We start from the raw sequence: 25867 nt of genomic DNA on the forward strand, positions 1-25867 counted from the left end.
GACTCCATAGGAGCGACTAGCGACATGGGATGCGGCCCTGTGTCTGATATAACAATAGCAGCGAAACCTAAGCTGCTGGGATCTGGCTGAAAAGGCCATGTCCACACGTCATGCATGCAGCGAACCTTCGGAAATAATTTTTGGCAGAATAAGTCTCCGTCGACTCCAAACAACAGCGCTCTAGTGAATAGCTGGCATGAATTTCATACCGTTATTTCCACTCAACGCTGTCAGATTGCGAAGCTGACACCATAATTTGATATTTGACTTGCAAAAGTTCTTTTGATTACAGAACTTTGATGTTACTGAAGCATAACCCCAAGCGACACGCATTTGTCTCAAGTTTGTCAGCCAAGCGCATTTTCCCAACAACGCACGCACATTGGTTCACGCAAAGGTCTGTCAAAAATCACTGTGCTGCCAAAACAGGCAAATTCAAACTGATTCTGGAAGTTCAGAGGCTGGACTAACTAATAGGAGGTGCTAGGTGCACGAGAAACAAATTCAACATGCCAAACTCGACGATTCAAAGCATCGATCACCGGTGATCAATTTGAATAGGCGCGGTAACGAAAGACTTAATGAACGAAACTTAACACGCCAGGGTAAAACATGTTGTTTCCTGTTGAATTCGCAAAACTTTTAAAAGATTATTAGAACTTGTTGGGCTAGTTGGTTACTTGTCATATTGAAGATACTTAGCGCAACTCAGCATTCACTCAAAAAACACACTCACATTCACGCACGCTTCCACTCAAGAACAAACTTCACACACAACACCAATCTTTTTAACGATTGATGTTTGTTAGGTGCCCTCAAGTCGCTGTCACCTTGCGACACCATGCGTTGACCATCAATAACAATTAATATGTGTTGGCGAGGCACTAATGTGAAGTGACTCCCTAACAAGCGAACTGTAGATTGGATACACATCTTTCCATATATCAAACTTGGGATGTCTCCGCTACACCCTGCCACATGAAGCGGTACTTGCATACCTCAGGGGTTATTTACTGCATTAACTGAAGTTCAAAAATTGCTACAGCTGTCAGGTAAAACTTTTGTTTCCAGTGAATGAATAACTTCCTTTATATTTTTTTTGCTGCCCTGGGCATGACAAATGTGCATACAATGAACGCATCAAAAAATTTCGTCCTTAATTCGTTATGGACGAGTTTTGCTTATATCGAATCGGCCGATATATAATCCAGTAAGTTTAGCTCATCGTCTTTTTCATAATAATTAAATTTGACTGTACTGCTGAACAGTTTTTCAGTGTTCAGCTCGATTTCACGATCGAACTATATGTAGCCACTGTTACTGTACTCTGCACTTCCTGCAAAGTTTGCTCATGTTCTATAGCTTCAGAGCACTCCCAAGACAATTCCACCAGAGTTCTTCATTCAGTCGTCATTTCATGTCAATTATGAGAATGAATGAGCTGGTTGGAATGCAAATAAGGATATGTAGCTGCATTAGCGAATTCCACTTCTGCAATGTTTGAAGGTAATGTTTACTGCGAGAGGAGAGTTGGGAGTCGGCGAGGAGAGAAAAACAAAAGGCAGGTAGCTGCGCTGCACTGAGGTTGTCGTGCCAAATAAAGAGCGAGTCATGTCGTAAAGGAACCTTGGAGTGAACCTGCCAAGTTTGAAAAAGGTCATAGGGACCTGAACATTGGAAAAACAAACTTTGAAATGTGTGTCCCACTGATGTATGTACCTAGCTGCATCGAGATTTCACTGCGAAACTGAAGAAAGGGTCAGCTTATTGATTTGAGCAAGCTGGAATAGTGGCTATTTACTTAGCGCCACGACAACTTAAATGCTGAGAGAAAAAAAAGATATGCCACAGGTTTGAATTGTTATGCTGCCAACCAAAGGTACATTTTCAACATCCCCGTGGGGATGTTGGAAATGAGAGAGAGGTAAATTTTCAAAGGTACTAATACATTTCCAACATCCTCATGCATCCATCCACTCTTGGGATTAGGAGATTCATGTCAAGCAACCAACAGCGCAAGAAACAGTAACCACACTAGGGAAAAAAAAGAAAGGAAAATAGATGACATAGCATCTAAATCAAATTTTCATGGCGGTTTGATGCACTGATTGCCTGTGACAAAACAAGACTATGCATCATTCCTACGATTGAAATGGAAGTCCTTCTGCAAAATAAATATTGCCCAACAAGGATGCAGTGTGTACAAATAAATAAATAAATGAAGGTGCACTGGAAGGTTGCCATCTCAATATAAACGGACCTTTTGTTAGTCTTTAGCATTACTTTCAAGCTTCATTATGCTGCAGTTGCCATTACAAGTGGTCTTGTTGAAGTTGTATCCGCGAAGTTGAACAAGCTTTCTGAACTACGGAAGCTGATGAACCAGCCTATGTAAACTTGCTCACATGTTTTGCTTTTATGCAATTAATCTGCCATTCTATATTGAATTAAGACTTAATTCCACTAGAGCAATCACACTTACATTTTCTTATTCAATTAAACAATGCAGCCCAATACTGCTAGAAGATTGTTCACGATGATAATTGCAGCAGTAAATCAAGACCATTGCTTCACAGTCACTTGTAAAGCAATGCTTACTTGCCATACTCGATTGCAGATTGGAAATAATAACTTCACACGGAGTGGAAGTTATGCCCAGTCGCCCTGGTGATGCTTTAATACTTCTAAATATTCCATGTTTCTGTTTATCTACAAATCTTTCGATCATGCAAAAGGTTAGCAGATCGCCAGATAGCTTGGCCAGAACAGTAAAACCACAATTTTACCTTAACTAGAACTACAGCCATAAGCAATACTGAGCTGCCAGTCATGCACACATTATGGTGAAATGTAGAGAAAAGATTGAAGTACTACAAGCCACTGGCAAGGAGGAAGCGTCTCGTAGGGATCTGGATGAAATATTGCCCAATGCACTGTTATTAATTGTTGCCAGCAGTTAAACTCTGCTCCCCAATTTTTCATACTGCAGAATACTGTAGAATTTATGCCACAGGCCATCCTGAAGAAAGGGGTTGTCACCTGCTTAATGGAATACCGACAAATTCCCAATTAAGTTGTAAAATATCAACTACATCCTACTCACACTTGAAAGGATGAAATTTAGCAGCAATTAAGAAGGCTGAGAAACATCAGTTATGTGATCAGTTATTTGATTTTGACACTCAAATTGGTCTCTGAAATGCTGTACATACCGTAGATTGGAGATAGTATTATCATGTCGTTGCAATGCCAGATTTGCTGACAGTGCGTAGCAACGAGAATAGGCATGACGTCATTGCTTAAATACAGGGTGTTTCAGCTAAAAAGCACCAAGTATTAAAAAATTAAGCATAGGCGCTACGCGTCTCCAATTAGCGCAATATTGTTCAGAGCCGTATAAAGGACGTCAGCATATTTTTACCAATGCGTCAAGCTCGGCAAATAACAAAAATTGCCTAAGTAACTTATCAAATGGTAACTTTAGAGAAAAGTTTTGAATAGAAAAGTTGTAGCGCTTCATCAGAAACGTCGAATTTTTCAATCTGTGTTAAGATAACTCCCTTGCTTAATTTTTTTCCGGCCTTTCTGTAAAGCGCGCGAATTTTAAAAAATACCACGTGACTACCGCCAAAAGCACGGCGTTTCTAGTGCCCTCAAATGTAAGTTGAACGAATTATCAAAGGCTGCTCCGCGCACGAAGGTCGATTGAGCAGGCTACCGGTGGCTGCGATGGACGTCAAGCGACAAAATGAGCATATCGTTTCAACAACGAAAAAATTCAACGAAAGAACGGCAGCCAAGGAGCCAATGCTACGAGATCGTAGGCAGCGTTTGGTGCAGCGTAGGTATTTTTTTCTTTTCTTTTCGCACCAATGAAGAAACATATTTGAAGGGGTAAGGGTGACAGCGTGATGAAGGACCGAGATAAAAGATGCACTCACACGTGACGGCCGCTCTTTCATAGATCTTTTGTTTTTGTTTTTTAGATGGCACGTCCCTATCATCATTTAGCGTCCATCGCAGTCACCGGTAGCCTGTTCAATCGGCCTTCGTGCGCGGAGCAGCCTTTGATAATTCGTTCAACTTACATTTGAGGGCACTAGAAACGCCGCGCTTTTGGCGGTAGTCACGTGGTATTTTTTCAAATTCGCGCGCTTTAAAGAATGGCCGGAAAAAAATTAAGCAAGGGAGTTATCTTAACACAGATTGAAAAATTCGACGTTTCTGATGAAGCGCTACAACTTTTCTATTGAAAACTTTTCTCTAAAGTTACCATTTGATAAGTTCATTGGGCAATTTTTGTTAATTGCCGAGCTTGGCGCATTGGTAAAAATATGCTGACGTCCTTTATATGGCTCTGAACAATATTGTGCTAATTGGAGACGCGTAGCGCCTATGCTTAATTTTTTAATACTTGGTGCTTTTTAGCTGAAACACCCTGTATAAACGAGAACGCTGCACTGCTTTGTTCTGGCTGTGCTCATATATAGTACGTGATAGCCGCAGCAATCAGAGAAACATTGCAAGCTAGTGTATTACAATGTTAAGACTCGTGAACCTCCTGCCTACTGTGACCAGGAAAGTGACTGGTAGAAACGAGTACTTGTAATAAGTTAAATAAAGCATTCCAGTGTGTGTGAGTATATTTCTTTGGGTTTGGACTGTCGTTTAATAATTTAAAAAAATGTCATGTTGGTACACTCAAACCTCAATATAACGAACACGGATATAACAAATTATCGGTTATAACGAAGTAAATGGGGAATAGTGTTGTCATAGAAACAGTGTTGCAAATAAACATTTATAACGAATTTTCAGATATAACGAAGTTATTTTTGTGGCAGATGTGACTTTGTTATTATGAGATTTGAGTGTACTCCTAAAGTCTACCGTGGGACTAAAACCTTTTCTCAGTACTCCAGTGGTCCATGTTATGCATCAGACAACTTTGTCCATGCCTAGCAATTTCCTCATTTTATTGCACTGTCAAATTATCGGCTGCCCACTAATACGTACTCCTTCATTTGGAATTCGTTTTGTTCTCAGAAAAAGAACAGTGAAAACAAGTGTAAGGTGTTTTTCCTTGTACTTTGAGCATTAAGTGCACTAAGATCGCCTCAAGAGGTATACACTAAAAGCATCATTCCTAACAACCTAGGATGAAAAGCAGAATACAAACCAATAAGCACAATGTCACAAGGTTTGTACAAACAAAAACATACTTTAATACCACTCAACGTACAATAAATAAACATGCAGCCATCAGTACATAAAACCACAAGGCAGGCTGAAAGGAAGCAGCTCAAAAAACAAAAACTTTCACTCGGTTTTTTTAATTAGTTAACACGCTAACACTCCAACAAACACTCCCACTTAAGCACACATGCTTCCATGCCAAATGAGCGAATGCACGATTGAACACAACTACACAAAATTAGATCAAGATCACACACACGCATCCGATGTCCATGTGCGCATGATATGCACAGACTACCACGGCCTGATCGTTTACCTTGATCCAGACACAATGTGACTAGTTCTTTAAGTGTGCCCAGGTGACTAACTTTGAAACACCATTCACACCTGTGCGCACATTAGTGTATTATGGGAATAAAGTTCCAGACTACAGTGAAATAAATGGAACTTGTTTGCTTCTAAATAACTCAGTCAAGTTGATACGCTACAGTTTTGCCTACGAATGAATGTTTATACAACTTCATAAGGATAAGTCACAACAGTTCGCATGACTGGTTGTCATCGTAACTTGCCAAGGAGTTAGTGATATTCATTAGGGTCACAGGTTTTATTAAATGCTACATAAGAAATGGCGGGGATGGTTAATTTGTGACGAAGCTTCCAGCAATGAAGTGTCAGCTGCAGGTTAAGAGAATAAATTCAACAGTTACATTGTTCTAGGGCGTATAATCCCTTTTATGCGAGTCGTAAGCGGCAAAAATCATTCTGGCATATCTAAATGTGCAACGTCACCTCAGTAAAGCCTTAACCGAATAGCACTACGTACAGCACCACACAAAGTTGACAAATGTGAACTGTTCTGGCTACTCAAGCAGCAAAATATACATCTCATCTGAACAGCCAGCAATATATACATCTCGTGTGAACAAATACCTGCCAGGACAGACTGTACATTATGGAGCCACCTAGATGATTGTTTTATAGAGAGCCATAGCCTAATTCACTGTTAAAGGTTCAAAAGGGACGTACTAGTATGTACTACTTCGTTAGGTGTATTTAACAATCGCAAGCCACATAATAATGAACGAAGTTTTATCCTGGGCGGTAGAGCCTGTTCTGTATAACCAATATAGCCAGGTGCATAACCAGAGGGGTGCAACATGGAGAAAAGCCCCTGGTGTCTGTGCTGTGTATACTACAAGACAACGAGCACAAAACTACACGTGACATTACATGCCTGACAGTTGTAGACTTCCTATTCAAGTGCGCAACGCTGCCACATAAAAAACAAGATTTCTGGTTACACTGCGGACTACAGCATCTCCTGTAGTTCGATCACCTTGGAAATAGAAATGACAATGCTCTTAGCCATCCTTCTAGCTTTTGGACAACCAGAACTGTCACGTAATACAAACGGCGAGGCCTAGCACCGGCACCAGCTCCTACTCTCTACATCTCATCATCCAATAGGAAGAGAAATCTACTGATGCGAATAAATGCATTCTGTGCTATTTAAAACCTGCAAGTGAGACCACAGTGTGCATGTGTGTGCGTGTGTGCAAGGTGGCGACGAAAAATGACACGACAGTAGGCACTATTGCACTAAGCCAACCAATATTATGCGAGTCAAACAGAGAAGCACACAACACAACCAAGAAGAAACAAAAGAAACTCTACAGGTGTGGTATGGCAACATTGAGTCCCGTGCTTCAGAACACAGATTGCATGAAAGCGAGAGGTTAACAAACGGTGTTGCTTCTGACCAGAAAATGTCATGGCAGTGCAGCACACTAGGAAGACAATGTGCAGGCACCCAGAAGAAGGCAACAATAAATGCGAGGCGCTACATCTCGGTGCACTTGGTGGTTACACCAATTAGCAGTAAAAAAAAGAAAAGAAAAGAAAATGCTGCTGCTGAAAGACTGAGATCATTCAAGAAACGAAAGTTTCCTGAGCACTCCGTTCGACACCTCCTCCTCCTTCTCAAGATTTCAGTCTCCCGGTGCCCTTAAAGAGAAAGACTCCATCCAAGACTGATGGTGTAACAATAAGTGAAAGCGAGCATCTAGTACAGTGGAGCACGGTACCCAATTAGACAAGTCGGTACACCTGCACCTTCACTCACAACGTGATCGAAACAACAAGGACACCAGAAAAAGGACACCAGCACTAATTCTGCGTCATTCTTTGGTGCCCTTGTTCTTTGGATCGCATTGTGAGTGAAGGCGTAGTGCAGTGGAACATCGTTAATTTGAATTCCAGAGGTGTTAGAAATTTGAATATAATGGGCTTTTATCTAAAAAGACCTACACTGAATATAGTGCCTAATGAGCAGTGCATTAGTGTCGGTCTTGTCACAAATTCCTGGACGGGCACTGCCTGCGTTGCCTTTACATGCAGATAGCCCGAGTCAACTCAACCGTCCACGCTCCAATTGACAACGCTCGTAGCGGCTGAACATGTTTTGCAGGTATAATCTGCAGTGGGTACGAAAGCAGGTTGCTTCGTAGCGTTGTCTTTTTGTACGCTTAGCATTGGTAATAGTGCTGTTTTAAAGTTTTGAAGGCACATTGAAGCAATGGGCAACGTAATGAGACTTTTTCCAAATGGTGGTCTGTAGAAGGGATAAATTTTGTTCAAAAGTGCCTCTGAGAATTTCTTAAGAGTTCGAATTCACGGCAGGCTTTTTTTTTTGTATTCGAAATAAACACAACCTCATTAGGACCAGCCATGTAGTTCAATTATCCATCAACTTGAACGTAAAGGTTTCGAATTGTTGCGATCTTAATGCACTAATTAGGAAAAGGCAGAACTGAGACTGCAGTATCAGAAATGTGACAATACAGTGGGCTTCAAGCTTCCTTGTGAAGACTTTTTTACGTATAATTAGTGGAGGTAAGGCTCACTCGGTATTACAAAAGGGCAAGTTGACTTCGTGCCAACTAAAAACTTTATTATTATCGTTAGTATTATTCCGGCAGCCAAGTTACCAACTGAGTTTTTGCAAGGTACAATTAGTGTAGCATCACGTCTTATGAAAGGACTGTGAACAGTACATAAGACTTTACGGAATACCTCTTGCGGCTGCTACGTGTAGCCAATCTTCGAAAATTCTATGCTCTTGCAATACAGACAGCAACTTCAGGACTTTCAAATGCAGTCTCAATGGTGATCCCCATATACAAGGCAGCACTGACGCACAGTAAAAATTGTCATGTCATGAAACGAAAGGTAAATAAATGTACAAAGTATCCAATAACTTTTCAAGTTATTCTTTGCTCTCTGGAGGTGCCATGTGATTACAGCAAGACCATATGGGTGAACAATGCCACATAGGTGAACAAGACTTAAAGAAAACACCTGATCACAATACAATCTAAACAACTCTGCACTCCATGTTATATGGTTTGAAACCAGGTACATTTTCAAGACTACATGGACATGAAGTATTCTGAGAACAATGGCAATGCAGAAAACAATCAAACACACTTTTCCTTTACCATTGGGTTAAGTAGCAAGAAAGCGCACATCAAAATTACAATAAAAGAAGTGCTCTGCTGTCTCACTTCGTGATGTAGCACACTTTAAGTATTGTCTAAACTTTGTTGTGATAGCAACTTTGTAACTTCCAATAAATCTTGAATGTTAACTATATAATTGGTAAATTTCATCGAGCTCTACGAAGGGTTTGTCCGTAGTGTGTCAAATGGAATGAGGCTAGCATGAAATGAAAACTTACATCGAACAGTTAACGGTGCACGACGACATGCAAAGAAACCCCCACAGGTTGAACTCTCACTAGAAGCGGTAAAGTGCACTGTTCTTCAAATCGATCTTTCTGCAGCTCGTCCACACAACCGTTCCTACGACAACGGAGCCACTTCCCAGTTTCAAGCTTGGAAGGGCCTTCCAATAATAACTAGAGAAAGGATTAGCAAGGCCACGGCGTTTAAAGCTCCCGACCTGCCCCATGCCCTATAGAAAGACTTCATGAGCTGAATTATCAAAATGCGCCTGGCTTCACGGTGCACTATAACAAGGGTCTCTATCTTGATAGCGCAGTGCTCAAGTGCACAACTAAGGCATTGCCACTAAGCCAACAATCGACACAGCCGATTTCACAATCTCAAGCACTTCAAGACACGACGGCACTGTACGGAAAGATGAACTGTACTAGAAAAAGTGCACGAAAGAGTACCACAGCAAGGGTTTCAACCAAGAGAGTTTCAATCCCATCGAAAAACACGCAAGAACCATTTTGCTCACTCGCTCCAATCGGAATTCGCTGTAACACAGCAAACCGCTCGGCGATGCATCGACAGAGAGCGACCCAGTTTTAAATATGTACAGTAATCTACTTCCTCACTTGTACAGAATGCAAACAGGCCCACTCTTGAGAGGGAAAGAAGAAAAAGAGAGAGCGATCAGGCACAGGCAACGAACACTGGGGTAGCAAAGTGCAGTTCTGAAAGTGATGCAACAGTCAAGCTCACGGCCCCAATCTCGAGAAACACAACTGCGCAACGGCTGCGGTGATCGTGCACGAAGGTACACGGCACAAAAGCAAACAAGTTGGCAGCTGCCGAGATGCTGCCAGCAATGGTGGCAGCCGCGAAACTAGCAGCAGCAGCAGCAGCAGCAGAAACGGAGGAGTGGCCAATCAGTCCGTCTTAATGGTGCTGTACAGGTAGCGCACGAACCTGTACGCCGAGAAAAAGCTCACGGTGCCCAGGGACAGAAAGAACACGTATGCCGTCAGGATGCTGTAGCCGAAGAACTCGACGGCTTGCAGGGTTCCGCCCATGTTGGAGCGGAAGAAGTAGAAGAACGCCGAGTAGAAGAATACAAATGCACCCGTGGACCTGCAACCAAAGATTTTGGTTGGTTCATCTCCAAACTACTGTTTACAAAGAGGATTACAAAAGGTCGAAAAGAGGTAACACCCTACACTGCGGCAAATAAGTTCACCTACACCTTCTTCTATTGTGATAAGGAATTATAACAAGGAGGAGGAGGAATAAACTTTATTGTCAACCAGCAATTTAAGCGCCTTGGCCTAGGCCTCCCACGTGGGGACATCGAGGTCTTGCATTATAAAGATAATTCAGTCACACTCTCAGCGTCACATTCCGAACAGTATACCTAAAAAAATATGGTCTGAACGTGAAGAATAAAGCTGACCTATATGGTCTGAACGTGAAGAATAAAGCTGACCTACTACAAGCCTAAATAAATATCCAATAAATACCCAATAAATACCCAATATACACATAAATACCCAATAAAGTGGATGGGAAAGTAACTGCCACAGTAGCTCAATTGGCAGAGCATTGGACGAGTTATCCGAAGGCTGTAGGTTCAGTCGCTACCTATGGTAAGTTGATTTTTCATTTACTTTAATTCCTTCGCGTTTATGCAACAATTACTATTACAGCATACAAGCAATGTCCCCTATATCTTCTTCAGCTTCATTGTCTGTCGGTTTCATTAGGTTGTGTATAACAATAAGAAACGAGCCCTCGATCAATCCCCCCTCTTTTGTCTTTATTGCTGTTTAATATGCCCCCCCCCCCCCCACTTCAACACATAAATTCTCTCGCTACGCTTCCTTCCTTTCTTTCTTTTTTGTTTTCAAAGTCGCACAGGCATCTACTTTATCCACTAAGCAGTTTTTGAACATGTCTAGCTTCCTGTTTCAGCATTACCATTGGAAACTGATGTGCCATGCAAACAGATTTTTTACATCAACATTGTTAATATTGTCTATCATATACTTCTTTGTTGACATCCTGCTCAGAGTCAATGATCTTTCAAAAGTGTTGTAGTGCGGCTAAGCACGAGGACGAGGAATGAAACCATGGCTGCAGAGGCCGCATTTCAGTGGCGGTGAAATGCAAAGATGCCCATATACTCTGCGTTTCGTGCACTTTTTAAGACCCTCTGGTAGTCCGAATTAGTCCAACATCCCCTGCTATGACGTACCTCGTAATTTGATCGTGGCTTTGACACGTAGAAACCTCGAATTCAATTGCATTTCATTTTGATTCTTGTAAGAGTGCTAATGCCTATGGTATTCCAAGTTGAGGAAGGCCCTGAAAAAGAATATTCAGCCAGTCCCATGCCGCGAAAACCCTCAGACAGCAAAGCTGTAAGTGCACAAGTGTATGTGACTGGCTAGCAAGATCACATGCATAATCATCATCATTATTTCTATCATCACCATTTCATTTTATTTCTTTATTCATCCTTCATCTGATCACGTGACCTGCATGACGCCCACAACTACAAAAACAACTACTTACTACTACTACTTACTACTACTTACTACTACTTACTACTACTACTACAACTACTACAAGCAGCGCTGACTAACACTCCCAGGTTTACATGCACATAAATACCCGATAGAGTGGACGAGAGGACGACTGCCTCCGTAGCTCAAAAGGTAGAGCATCGGGCATGTTATCCGAAGACTGCAAGTTCGGTCCCTGCCAGCGGCAAGTTGTCTTTTTGTCCACTTTACTTTCTTCAAATTTATATCGTAATTACTACAATACAGTTAAAACAGCCCAATTAATGTCCCCTATACCTTCCCTGGCTTCATTATCTGCTGGTTTTCATTAAGGTTGTATCAACAAAGAAACGAGCCTTTAAAATTCCCTTCATTCATTTACTACTACTACTACTACTACTACTACTACTACTACTACTACTACTACTACTACCACTACCACTACCTACTACTACTACTACTACTACTACTACTACTACTACTACTACTACTACTACTACTACTACTACTACTACTACTACTACAACAACAACAACAACAACAACAACAACAACAACAACAACAACAACAACAACAACAACAACAAGCAGCAGCGACACACTGACCCTCCGGTGCAGATGGCCTTCCACCACCAGTGGTAGTCCTCGGAGGAGAGCTGGAAGTAGGTGAGCACCACTGCTATGCTGGCCGTCACGCTGAACAGGATCAGCGCCACCACCAAGAGGATGCCGTACAGCGTGTAGTGCTCCCGCCCCCACACGGTCGAGAAGATGTAGTACAGCTCCACCGAGATGGCACTGCGTGCAGTGAGAGCTGGTGCTTAGGCCTCTGAACAAACCTGGTGGTCGGGGTTCACCACGCCCCATTGCAAGTTATCATTGCAAACTGGAAGTTTTAGGGCGATGTCAAGTGAAGCTTAGAACGACAGGAGGTTGACCTAGTTGATAGGGATTCATCATGAAAAAAAGTCCCAGTTTCGCCGCAAGGGTGAAGCAATGAATGCTATAGCAACAAAGTAGAATGTTACACGAAGTAAGGATAGCAGCTAAATTCTTTAGGATCTGATCTGGTGTAACTCTACAAAATGCTGGTCTAAGGGAATACGGCCACTCCAGGTTACGAAGCAGTTTTTGTGCTGTCTGTCGATCCAACACGAAGTAAGCAGTGAGAGCACAGCACGTACAAGGAGAGGAGCCGTTTACTAATCTCTGTCGAGATAGCGCATGTGACTGTGCCCTTTTGATCAAAGTTCTCAGTTGCTGCACGGGCGCCACCACCTCTTCCGCCGGCAACAACTTCATGCTTCTTTGCCAAACAGAGCTGGCTGGTGCGTTTCATCTCTGCTTGAGCTGTGCCCGTCTACCTTCGCAAGCCCTTGCTACCACATGGAATATATTATGCACGGGGCGATCTGTCGATCCAACACGAAGTAAGCAGTGAGAGCACAGCACGTACAAGGAGAGGAGCCGTTTACTAATCTCTGTCGAGATAGCGCATGTGACTGTGCCCTTTTGATCAAAGTTCTCAGTTGCTGCACGGGCGCCACCACCTCTTCCGCCGGCAACAACTTCATGCTTCTTTGCCAAACAGAGCTGGCTGGTGCGTTTCATCTCTGCTTGAGCTGTGCCCGTCTACCTTCGCAAGCCCTTGCTACCACATGGAATATATTATGCACGGGGCGATCTGTCGATCCAACACGAAGTAAGCAGTGAGAGCACAGCACGTACAAGGAGAGGATCCGTTTACTAATCTCTGTCAAGATAGCGCACGTGACTGTGCCCTTTTGATCAAAGTTCTCAGTTGCTGCACGGGGGCTGCCACCTCTTCCGCCAACAACAACTTCATGCTCCTTTGCCAAACAGAGCTGGCTGGTGCGTTTCATCTCTGCTTGAGCTGTGCCCGTCTACAGCCTTCGCAAGCCCTTGCTACCACATGGAACATATTATGCACGGGGCGATGTTATTGATTTGGATTTTATGCGGAACATGACGGCGATAGCAAAAATGTGCCTGGAGTGTCCATATAATTGCAATTGCAATTGCGATAAACAAAGATAAGGCATTATCTCTAGTGTACACCTCCACATGTGCTTGATTGACAGGCGGTGTTACAATACCTGAGCATACGAGGGTAGGTTTCTGTGTCTACTTTAGGTCTATCTGATTTATCCACGGTTCCTTGCACCATCCACACCTTTTCACATTGCGCTGAACCTGGACCCTCAATGCCCAAAGGTGTGGGGTGCGCGTAAGATGTCGCCGCGGTGCTGTGCACCCTTGCACTTTCCAGCGCGTGGGTGCTGCATTTTGCTGCAGACTTGCTAGGCTGGCAGATGACACGTGCAGACGATGGCAGCGGTCTGATAGCGGTGCGGTGGTTGTGGATATTCATAGAAGAATGGAAATATACCCCACTGTGATGAGCTTGGCGTCACAGTCCTAGACAGGGATGCCCAGATCTACGCTACAGCAGGTAATTCTGTATAAGTGAAAGCATGCTTGACAGATTGTCTGCACACATGCACGACAGCAGATCAAACAGACAACCATCAGGAACATCAAAGGTATCGACAATTCTAAACATACTGTTTTGCGTACCCAAATAATTCAAAGCAATTAACCACATTTTGTCCGCAGGTATTTGAGTGTGTCCTCTTCCCCACAGCCTAGAAAAAAAAAAAAAGAAAATGACTCCAATGTGTCCCCAGATAGCCTAAAAAGGCGTTTCAATTCATGACCTTGGCCACAACTTTGCAATATCTTGGAATGCAATTGCAATTTTGCAATTGCCTCGTCTTCGCTCTCAGATTCTGCTAGTTTCCTAACAATGTGGAGATTATCCGTGTCGTCCTCAGTGTCAGCAAATCCGTGGATGCACAATGCAATTACAACTGATGTTTCGCCTTGCCTGCATTGTGTACGCTGTAAAATACTGTGCTGTCGCTGCTACTGCGTGCCCGAACACCACTTTTAACGTAGTTAGCCCTATACCAGATGACAGGTCAGTGGTGCTGCCAGTGTGCAGCTTCTGCACCCTCTGCACTGCGAGAAGAGGTGCCGAGAACTGCTGAACCAGGTATTGGCACCGCCTGCACCTTTCTGTATGTGGTGCTGCGCACATTTTCTGAATTGAATAGACCTCTTCTGCCACCGTGTGCCCTTTTAGTTGATACAGTAGACTCTCAGTAAATAGAAATCTCTTGAATGGAATACCTGCCTCTTATTTAATTGGTTTCAGGCTTGCATCCTGCAACCCTTTTCAACTGACGGAACTCCAGTTAAACGGAACACATTTTCCTGGGCCCTCCAGGTTCCATTTACCGTATTTACTCGAATCTAACGCGCACCTTTTTTCCGGTAAAACGAGTCCAAAAATCGCATGCGCGTTAGAATCGAGTACCGAAAAAAAAAAACGAAACTCTGTTATCATATTGCCATCGGCATTTCAAAATGGCCGCCTCCTATGCGCCTTGGCAACGAACGGCCTTGGCCATTTCTCGTGTGCTGGGGAGATTGTCATCCCGTTCTGCGTTCGCATCGACGGCATGGAAGTGCCGATTCCAAATACTCGACGAGTGCATCCCGATGCCGCATTTAAAAGAATAGTTATTACATGTGCAGAGAGACGGACGGCAATCGGGCTGCATCGCGGTCGTTCGGAGTTCCAGAAACGTGCGTGCGAGACTGGCGCAAACAGAAGTGGAACACTTTTCAGCAAAGCTTCACGAAAAGGTTTCAGTGGACCAAAGCAGGGCCGTTTTCCCGAAACCGAAGAGCGTTGACAGCGACAAGGAGTTGTCCGACAGCGACGAGGACTGATCCATTACGCGACTTTTATCGCCGCCATAGTGGTGACAGTTTTAGCGGCAAGGCCCGCTTTTTGACTTTGTGTTTTACTTTTTTGAAACTTTAGTTCTTTAAAACCCAAATACTTGTTCCTCTGAATGTGCGAAGTTTGACTCCTACGGACTTTTTTTGTTCTTTTCTCTCACGAAAAATGGGTGCGCGTTACAATCGATGTATGACTTTTTTTGGGGGGGGGGGGGTCGCAGAAAACGGGTGCGCTTACAATCGAGGGCGCGGTAGAATCGAGTAAATACGGTAATGAGAGTTTACTGCAGTGGCTGTTTGTGTTATCTGGTTCTGTTCTCTTGTGCCTATGCCTGCACGGATTACATTCTACCACGATGATGTCTAGTAAGCATTACACAAAAAAATTTTTTTGAACCTGTTCATTATTGGAGGAGTTCTAAGAAATTGAGCTGTCCTGCTACCATGCCACAAGAAGGAAAGAGCCGCTGTCCACAAAGACATTTTCCCAATACGCGAGCTTGACTAGTCTGCAAGCAGTTTACCTTCCCTGCATTCTCCTGAGTGCGTCGTGTTCCCATGATGAGCACCACCTCTCTCTTTTTTTTTTTTCCTTGTCCTTATAAGTTTCACAGTGCATATCCTGAGGTGGCATCACATGCTCTGAATCGGATAATAAACAGAAGTCCCATGCCATGGCCGGTGATATTCCAAGCAGTGCCCACGGCTCCCTCAAATGGAAAGGCCCAAGGCGTTCTCTTTGAAACTTAGCGATCCATTTCATACTTTGCAGACAAGATCGGCACCGGCCAATCTAAGCGCCGCGCCCATCTGTTTCATCATCATCATTGTCGTCGTCATCATTCTCGGCCTATATAGTATCCACTGCAGGACGAAGGCCTCTCCTAATAATATCCCAGTTACTCTGTACTGCCTGAGCTAATTCCATTTTATGCTTGCAAACTTCTTAATTTCATCACTTCATTTAACTCTCTGCTGCTCTGGGCTGTGTTTCCCATCCCTTGGTATCTACAGTGATGTGATTGGCTGAAGCCACTTTGTAGCAGGTATTTGGAGCAGCCAAAAACGTGTCTTGGAGCAGGAAAAAGGGACTTTGGAGCAGCCAAAAGCACATTTGATAGCAGAGAAAAGGCTTTCGGAGCAGCTAAAGGCTCATTGCCGAGGGGAAAAATTGAATTTGTGAGAACTAAAACAGCTAAATAAGGTGGAACTAAGCAGCGTTCCGTAACTATCCATGCACGTACAGCTCAGATAACTTGAAACGTAACCACTTATAGTGCAGGACCGGCTATAATGCGGTCTTTTCTTCCTACCGTTTATCCTCCCATAGAACTCCGTGTATCAAATACCACTTATTGCGCAGCCCTCGAAATGAAAGACCAGTTATGATGCAGTTCAGAGAAGCGAGGCAGCGTGTGCGTCTCTCAACGAAGGTGCACCGGCCGAAGTGAGAGAGCGACGAAGGAGTTGCAAAGGAGGAGGGAACGTGGAGCTAACTAATGACGACTGGAGCAGGAAGAACAGGAAGAAAAAGGCTGTGTCATGTGCACACGGGCACGCTGTGTGAGGAAGGGTTGTCTAGGCGCTGAATAAGCCTCGACTTCGGCCGCTTGTCATGCGCTCCACGTGCACGCTCTGCACCGAACGGGCGCCCGCGTTAGGTGCACTGTACCGCTCTTTGGCTTTGCGTTTTTTCTTTTTGTCCAGAAAATAGTTACGTCCTTGTAGAGTGCAGATATCGCGTGTGCCACCTCAATTCCACCATCGCTGCAGGCGGTGTTCTGCAAATGTAAAGGTTTTGTGATGCAGGCTTTCTCGCCTTTGCCACCAGCAGGCGGACTTGCCAGCTTGGCAGGATTATGCAGGATAGTTGCCGCAGCTGTTCTCCTGACCCCAAACCCAAACTTGGTTTCACGTATGCTGCCCTTGGTTCATCTCGTGAGTGTGATCCCTTTTGCGCCCGATTTCACGTTGCCTAGGCCAAGCTTCCCGCGACGGCACACCAAGTTGTCAACCTGAAGCAAAGCCTAACGAGCGCTAATCGCCTCATCATTATGGGCCGCGGATGTGCAGTTTGGTTTGGTTTCGAGTCAACGAAAATTTTGCAGTAGTTACATTCTGAAAGGGGCGACTAGCATTTTCAATGAAAACGAGGGCGTTTATGTGCAACACTCGAGTGGTGGTTCGCGGTCTCCCCTGCTTTCAACGTCGCCGCCTGGAAAATCGAAAGCATGCGGAACTTCGGTTGCCATTCTGTGGGGAAGTCTGGCGCGTAAATGAGGAGCTCTGAAAAGTTAGTTGGAGACTTTCTGCTACAGCGATCTTTTTTTCTCTTTTTGCGTTTGTTTTGTCGGCACCGCAGGTCTGCGTATGTTTAACTCTGACCATTTGCAAAATTTAAGTGAGTGCGAATTTACATCCCAGTCACACGACTCAATTCTCGGAATGGCACGACTGCCTGTTCATTACATCTTGCACATGTGCAGCCTTCTAAAAATGGTGTTTTCATTATAGTGCACATACAGTTGAACCCCTCAAAACTTACATTCGGTGGAATGATGATGATAGCGACAAGACCTCTTTCTTTCACTGAGAATAGTTTTTTGCTAACGCCTCTGTTGGTAACTATGTCAGCACATGACGTTTTAAGTGACGACACCCATGAAAATGACGTAATGCCAACAGACATTCTGTAGACTGCCTAACAGCCTAACCGCTTGCTGCAGCGTGTCTCTCTGTGGGCACGCCGTGATCTCCCACATTTTGGTTACGTGTGCAAAGTTCTTGATGCTTTTGATATCAAGCTATGCAAAGCTTATTAAGCTGCAAAGCTCGTGCCGTCAACCTACTTCAAAGCAATGTGAAACAGAACAAGATCAGTGAAGCTTAACAGTACGTTATGTTGGGCTAGTTGGTGCATCGTTACTTGAAATACGTGGCGCAAGGTTGCAACTGGGAAGAAACGAGAAGAGATCTTCCAAAATGGCGTTCTTTCTGTCTCTTCTTGTTTCTTCCCAGTTGCAAGCTTGCGCCACGTATTTCAAGTAAGATCAGTGACTTCTTTAAATAAATTTTGGTTGCACGAAACAATTGATCTGCGTATTTTTCTATTTTCGCGATAAATTTCTCACGAGAACGAACAAAAATCGCTTCCTCGCCGATTTCGTTATCGAGGGGTTCGACTGTATTCGCTCCTTCAGCGACTTACGTTATAAGCGGCCTACACTATAATAGATATGTAGCCCAACCAGCACTGCACAAGTGCGCACGTTTTCCTTGATCTACACGTGGTTACAGCCACTGTAGCGTAATATGTGCCCGTGAGGATAGAAGGATAGATGTCGCTCGCAATTGTAAGACGCATAGACGCATACTTGGGCATTTCGACTCAGTTTCGTTTTTGAAATATGAAAACACCCAATAGCGAAAATGTAGCAGGATGTAGCAGGCTTTGTCTTTTGGACTATATCTTTTCTGTAGCCGTTTGTGATGCCGAAACTTGGTGAGGGGCAATTTATTAACACATTTTTATGAATGTGAGTGGCAAATAAGTTCTTCAGAAGCCCACGAAGTGCAGGAGAGGTCACAAAAAGGAGCACTGCCTTCCACTCATATGCAGCACGAAGCTACGAATACAACTCGCACTTATTTTCCAGAAAGAAAGCCTTGCAGCCGATGCAAAATTAGGCCTTGTCCACGAATGTGTGTGTTTATGAATGTGTTACATTTGTGACAAACTGAGGTGTGCGTCATCGACGCAAACTGAAATGCCAGAATGAAAAACTGAACAGAATGCCTTTCACACATAATTACATGGTACTAGTGCAACATGCACTAACTGTAGCAAGTTTCAAAAGCATTGTGGCTTCTAAAATGAACAGCATCTTGCAAAAAATACCTCCGAAATCGACCAACTGTCCCCTGATATACCAGCAATGAGTAACTGATATCCATTTTATTGCAACAGGCTATGCGTTTGGGATGGCATCAACCATTAACAGCATGGCCAACTAGAACTGGTGTTTGCTTTCCTGCAATAAACTGTACCATTCGAAGCTGAAGTCACTGTTACAAATAAATATGAATCACAAAATATAAAGCATTCTACTCTTTTTTTCATCCCCTTAGCACGTGTATTCACAATGGCAGCACATCGCAAAAATTTAGGAACTGGTGGCAGCCAGGACTGAAGCACAAGTTCTCAATGAGCCACAAAGTCTAACTATAGGAATTGGGAACTACGCAGGCCCTAGTAGATACTGTCAAAACCTATGACGTCACGGCGATTGGTGCACGAATTTCAAGGCAGCGTCGCTATCTGCATTTTTTTTCGCGATTTCTTGCTTACCAAGCGTCTTTTCTTGTGGCAAGAGTAGCGATTTTGATAACTGATTTTGGTAATGGACAGAGTAATTTACTTATACGAGAAAAATCATTGTTATCTTTAGTGTCCCTTTAAGCTACACTGACTGAAATGAGCAGTGTCATCATCAACAGGATACAAGCTGTACTTGGGAAACAAAACATCATGCGAGAGAAGCAGAAGTTTAGGTTAGGCTACGTTAGGTTAGATTAGGTGCCACTGCCTTACCTGAAGGGCAGGAAGCCACCCACGAAGCAATGGATGGGCAGCGAGTGATACCACGGCACGGGTGGCACTCCCCTCGCAATCAGCTTGGCTCGACAAGGAGCCTCAAAGGGGCCCGCGCAGTTCTTGCCCAGAATGCCACCCATAAGGGTCAGTGGGTAGCCACCTTCACAGCAATACAAGAAAGATCTCTGCATGATTCTCTCAACTGCTGTCACAGAAACTTGGAAACAAAGCAATAGAGAATGCATAAAGACCAGGGCTCAGTACGTGGGTACTTCGAAACTACGCTCATCACTGCGGTTGAATAACGCATGCCTTTCCTATGTCAGCAATTTCTTCACACGTAAGAGATCTTCCAAAGTGCTGAGGATGACTGAACACCAGATCTAGGAGCTCAACCATAAAAATTTTTACCAGTAGGTAGCAAACAGCTAAAGTTTTCAATGCTATTCAAGATTACAAATGTTTCGCATGTTTTGGTGATATTCTAGTCCTCAACGTTGGTTGCTCTGTCATGCTGATAATCAACCCACAGCACCAACCCAGTGTCATGGTACACTTACAGCAGATCCAAACTAACAGGAGCAACACGACGGTTGTCGCTGGAAGAGCCTGGGTGGAGTGGTAAGCCCAGGCAGTCGAGTTCTGGACGCTCCACACAAGGAACAGAGGCACTGTTCAGAGAGAGCAAGAAAGGACCAATAAACAGGATCATCCAGGAGTTCAAGAGGCCCTGCAACACATTTCCAAGTAATCAAAGAGCGATTTCACTATAGGATCATATTGCCTCACGAATCTCCTGCAGTTAATTCTTTTCAATGTGACAAATACCAAGAAGATTAACAAGCAATTATCACAGAGGTCCAGCACTTTTGCTCTTTTTGTCCTGATGAGTTCACTGAAAGCTACACGGGAAGAATGGCAAGGGGACAAGAAGTTATGTCACCAGGCCGTACATGCTGCCATGGTCTTGAACATTTTCTTTTTTTTTTTTTCTCTGAATGTGCTGGTGGCTCCTTCAGGCTCAGACAAGCACGGCACAATTCTGGGGTGGCTGTGGCGCCTACGTGACTATGGTGTACTACCACGACATTACTATGTACGCAACGTAACACAAGAAGTGACGTGCGACTGCCATGCTCATGTCTGGCTGAGCTACGCGTGTACTCCCTGATGTGCACAGGCTTTGTACTGCATCAGCTTCGCTGATGGAGAGTAGCCAAACCCAGACTGCACATTTTAAAGATCCCTCAATTAGCTAAAAAGCAAGCAATGCCTGCCATGAGGTCTAGCTCGCGAGGTGTGTAGAAGAGAGCTAGAGTGCACTGCCAAACATAATACCAATTGGTTTTGGAGATGACAATATGCATAGCTAAGTACTCTCGCAGTGTGTTGAGTATGAGACAGGTGGCTGACTGAGTCTGGCAGTGTTTGAAAGAGCACAAGTGTAGTAAACCAGGCGCTGTGTATGTAGGGGAAAATGAAACATTAAGTCGATGACCATCTGTCGGGACTGGAAGTGCTAAGATAAACACTCTTTTAGCGTTTCTGAAGATAGAGACATGCATACCTTTACATTTACTGAACGTGAAGCAAATAATAGAAGTCTTACTGATGGTGTTTTTGTGATCATGAAATCAAACTATGGCTACACCAGCACTACCTGCTACATGATCAGTTCCACCTGCAGCCCAGTTTGCTGAGGGGAAAGCAAGTGATTTTTTTCGCTGTCTTTGACATGGCAATGGAAATTCCCTGTTGCGCGCAGAAGCTGAAATGTCCACAGCAGCCTTGACTACAGATCGGCAGTGTTTCCTGAACATGTTTTAAGTGTTGCAGGGCTCCTTTAAAGGGACCGACAACTGCCCAGAATATGAAATGAGTTGACTCCACTGATGTAAAGATTGTCCGTTGCACTGACTCAAACCAACCCTGTTTTTTTCGTGAGAGATGGATTTATACTTTTATTTCTTAATTGAAAGTCGCGAAAAATAACCTGTGGCGCCTCCGGCGGCAGAAACATGAATGATCCGATGAACCCGGCTCCGTGACCGTTGATTGCTGTACGCGGTCGACGATTTTTTTGTTAGTATTGAAATATTGTTCGTTTCTTTATATTAAAAGGTATTACCCCATAATAATGTACATATAGGCCTGCGTTAGTAGTATGCATTAAAGTGGCGCTGCCTTCGCGTGACGTAATGATCCCATGCTCGTCAGCGCGTCTTGAGCAACCATTCAGCGTGCTCATGCAACCGTGCACGCAGTTTCCAGGTCGCTAAGATTTTGGAGCGACATAGTTTTGCTGCCTACACTTCGTCTTAGAAATGACGCGCGCTCCTACTCGGTGCGACCGTGCATACGCACAGTTACGTTTTCGATTACTTGGCTTGGCTCGTGTATCTAGAGAGTAACGACGCCGGGACAAGCCATCCATGACACAGGCGCAGGCAACCTCGGGCGCAGGCGCACACAACGCTGTACAAATACCGGGAAGGTGTATAAAGCCACACATCTCATTGTGACAGCTTGGTATTTTCAAAAATGGTTGGAAAGCTCAAAATAAAGGTGGTTAAGCATAGTTACAGTAACTCCTGCGAAAGCAGAACAACGACAGCTTTCACAAGGGCTAGCGGCATCGCTATCAATTCTCAGCGTTGCTGGAGCAAGCCTCCATGCGTGTTTGGAGCCTTTCAGATCGAAAAATACTGCTTATAAAATAACTACGTGCTTTTCGGATAAACCACTGCAGCTACAAACGCTACAAAGGGTGAGCTTCCTGTCGCGCCGTAAAAAACTGGGTCGAGAATAATCAGTTGTCGGTCCCTTTAACAGAACTTAAACTTGGCTGACAGTGTCCCTGGCCCATTGCATAAATCAAGACTGGCGTTTGGATCAGATGCACTTCTTGGCACGAGCTGCTGCCACATGCCGGCATTGCACTCCGAAGTCTGCTAACATTACAGAGTAGCGACACTAGCGTGTTATGATGGATTCAGACCATGGACCAAACCACTCTTTTGGACCGCGGCCTCACCGTCACGTGACCCTCCACTTGCAGTTGGGGGAGTCCGTAGCTGGGCTGGGGACCGAGAGGGGCCAACAATGCTCAAAACTTTTTCACGAACAGCCTGTCCCCATCCTCAGCTGTGGGCGGCACACTCGGAGGGTAGGACGTCAACAAGACTGGTTTTTGTCTTCTTTTTTTTTCGGCAGCCGAATACACCGGTGACGCTCCAAACATGTGGTCTCTCTGAAGAAGCGCGTGCGGCATTGTTTGCAGTTGGAAATGGCCTCAGCCCTGGCTTTATCATTCCCGTTTCGGACTGTACGTGTGTATGGCGCAAGCGGACGGGCCACTCACGCTCTTACTGTCACGTGACTGAGTCGTCCATGGATCGGTCCGTCGTCTGAATACACCATTAGGAATCACTACGGAAAAGAGTGATTGTGTGCGATCGCGCATGCTCAAGGTTATGACGTGCGCTGGCGTCACTTCTTTCCCCCATGTCATCCCTCCCCGCATAGCTTCCAGCGTGCTCGTTGGGACGAGAAACGAGAGAAAGCGCTTAAAGCATTTGACAAATCCCTGTAACACCGCTTGTTCTTGACGGATTCGAGAAATTTTTGCAGCAATCGATTCGTGAAGCAATAAACTCCGGTACTGAGGTTATTCTACGATCACCTAGAAAAGTGGTGCTGGACCCCTTTAAGTGCAATATTCTCAAGTAGTACTTTGAGGTGTACAATTACTGTGCAACTGGTACCAGATTTGTCAGAATGTTGGCCGTACATGCTGGCAGAAGTGTGAGATCTTGCACTGATCTCTTGTTTTGCTTTCTTTATGACTGTATGTATGCTCTGCGAGAAACCTGCAACCACCCTGTATTCGCATTTCATCAAATGCCGCTTTTTAATTCCCGCTACATAATGTCCAGTAGCAAGCTCAGGCGACTGAAGTGACCAATATGAAGTAAGTTGGCCAAGAAAGAATAACACTTACGGAAGAAAAGGCAGGAGACCAGATTGATGTTTGTGATCCAGTTGGTTCCCCCCATCTGACGGTACATCTTAGAAGAGACAAAGCCCGCTATGCCTGCAATAAAGAGTGCAGCTACTCAAAAACATTACACCATAATACCAGGGTCTATGGTTATGCTAACAGTAGGTGCACCGTTAAACTGTGGTGTCAGTGAAGTGCTAACAGTGAGGAAAGCTTAATAAGAAGGGCAACAGGCTACAATGATGCCATCTACTGCTGTTGTGTCCTTGAAGATGACAGCCATGAGTTACAGATTACAGTAGACTCTCGTTAAACGGAACCTGAAGGGACCAGGAAAATGTGTTCCATTTAACAGGAGTTCCGTTTACTGAGAGATAAACAGGAGTGCAGAATCAAAGTATGAAACCAATTATATTAGATGCAGTTGTTCCGTTTAAGCAGCAGTTCCGTTTAACAGATTTCCGTTTACTGAGAGTCTACTGTAGTGGATGCGAGTAGCTCATGTTTTTCTTCCATATAACAGTCACTTGGTTCTCACAAAGACCCAAAATATTGGCTCTTGCTTAAATTGTTTGCCATGATGAACAGTTCACAGTAAAACGCTCTTATCAAGCTCATACGTTGAACGCAAGTGGAAATAGGTTGCAGGGTATTGCTCTGCATGGACGGTACAGTGGGACACTCACGAAAGCACAGAAAAAACACAACCAGAACAAGTGGGCGCCAACTATCAACTGTCAATTTTGTTTGAGCAGATAAAGGTCTTGTTTCACACATCAAAACAGCAAAAGAGAGAAATAGTTGAAGCCTACAGCAAGGCATCGGGAGAATTCGGTGCATGCGTAAGCACTCCAACTTTCAACTTTCAACTTTTAATTTCAACTCGCTAAGCCAAGTTGAAATTGAATTCTTAAGCGACACGTTTCGGCCCTTGCGCAAACGAGCGAGCTGAGGAGCCCTGCGCAACATTGTTATGCGCACCATTTTTGATAGCAGTTCCACTTCTCTGGTTTGATTTATCTTCTTTCATGTTCATGCTTTTACCCCTTCCCTCGTTCTTTTTCCTTCTGTCTTGAGGCAGCGTCAGGTGGCACCTCACGAAAGATTTAGCAGTTGATAGTTTGCACCCACTTGTTCTGCTTGTGTTTTTTCTGTGCTTTCGCAAGTGTCCCTCAGTACCGCCTATGCAGCGCAAAACCCTGCAACCTATGTTCAGCTTGCACCAACTAGCCCGAAGGAGTGCTTTATTGGACAAGTGGAAAGAGAATTTTTCCTGCGAGTGAAACATAACAGCTGGAGGCACATCACCTTCAGCCTCTCCATCTGGATCTTAGAAAACTCGCAAGTTGCGCGAGTCAATACATTAATGTCCTTGGTTGAACATGTAGCACGGCACAGACGAAGGACGAAGATATGGACGACACGAGCGCTGATTCACAACTAATTTGTGAGTCGGCGCTCGTGTCGTCCAATTCTTGGTCCCTCGTCAGTGCCACGCTGTACATTCAACAAAATGTGCTAGAAAACTCGATCCAGACAACATGCACATTAGTAGTACATGGTGACTTGAGGCACGGCACATACTTCACTCCAATTTCCCAAGTCTTCAGTTTCGGCCTCCTCAAATGTCGGAAAACCAGCTCCCACGAAAACATGATAGAACTGCAACTACAAACAGCGAATCAGGTCTCACATGGATCTCCTATGTAGATCTTGTTGAGCGACATCTGAGATCTGAGTTATAAAAGAGCAGTCGTGTAAAAAAACCATTTAGACTGAACAAAGAATGCTCATTTCATCACACTTGAGCGCTCTTTATTTAATGCAAAAGATAGCTGATAACGTGCAACATATTTCGTGTCACTGCTTGCCTAGCTGTTGCAGATTTGACATCACTCGTACGCTGTTTCATAGATTGCGGGCAATGCATACAAAGGCTAGGAGAGAGACTTCTC

At 44.2% G+C, this 25867-nt stretch overlaps 1 protein-coding gene across 1 annotated transcript in view; it reads right to left on the bottom strand.

The window, feature by feature from the left end:
• Positions 1 to 5201: 5201 nt before the first annotated feature.
• The window catches only part of LOC119383555 (transmembrane 9 superfamily member 1), a 126850-nt gene continuing 106184 nt past the window's right edge, over positions 5202 to 25867 (bottom strand). Inside the window, exons 10-14 of the mRNA XM_037651772.1 lie at positions 23913 to 24005; positions 20473 to 20583; positions 19910 to 20072; positions 12094 to 12285; positions 5202 to 10058 (exon numbers count right to left, since the gene is read on the bottom strand). Coding sequence (XP_037507700.1) covers positions 9857 to 10058; positions 12094 to 12285; positions 19910 to 20072; positions 20473 to 20583; positions 23913 to 24005 — 761 coding nt within the window. The 3' untranslated portion in view covers positions 5202 to 9856. The remainder of the gene's footprint in view (positions 10059 to 12093; positions 12286 to 19909; positions 20073 to 20472; positions 20584 to 23912; positions 24006 to 25867) is intronic.

This window comes from Rhipicephalus sanguineus, chromosome 2 (assembly GCF_013339695.2).
Source record: "Rhipicephalus sanguineus isolate Rsan-2018 chromosome 2, BIME_Rsan_1.4, whole genome shotgun sequence".
NCBI lineage: Eukaryota > Metazoa > Arthropoda > Arachnida > Ixodida > Ixodidae > Rhipicephalus > Rhipicephalus sanguineus.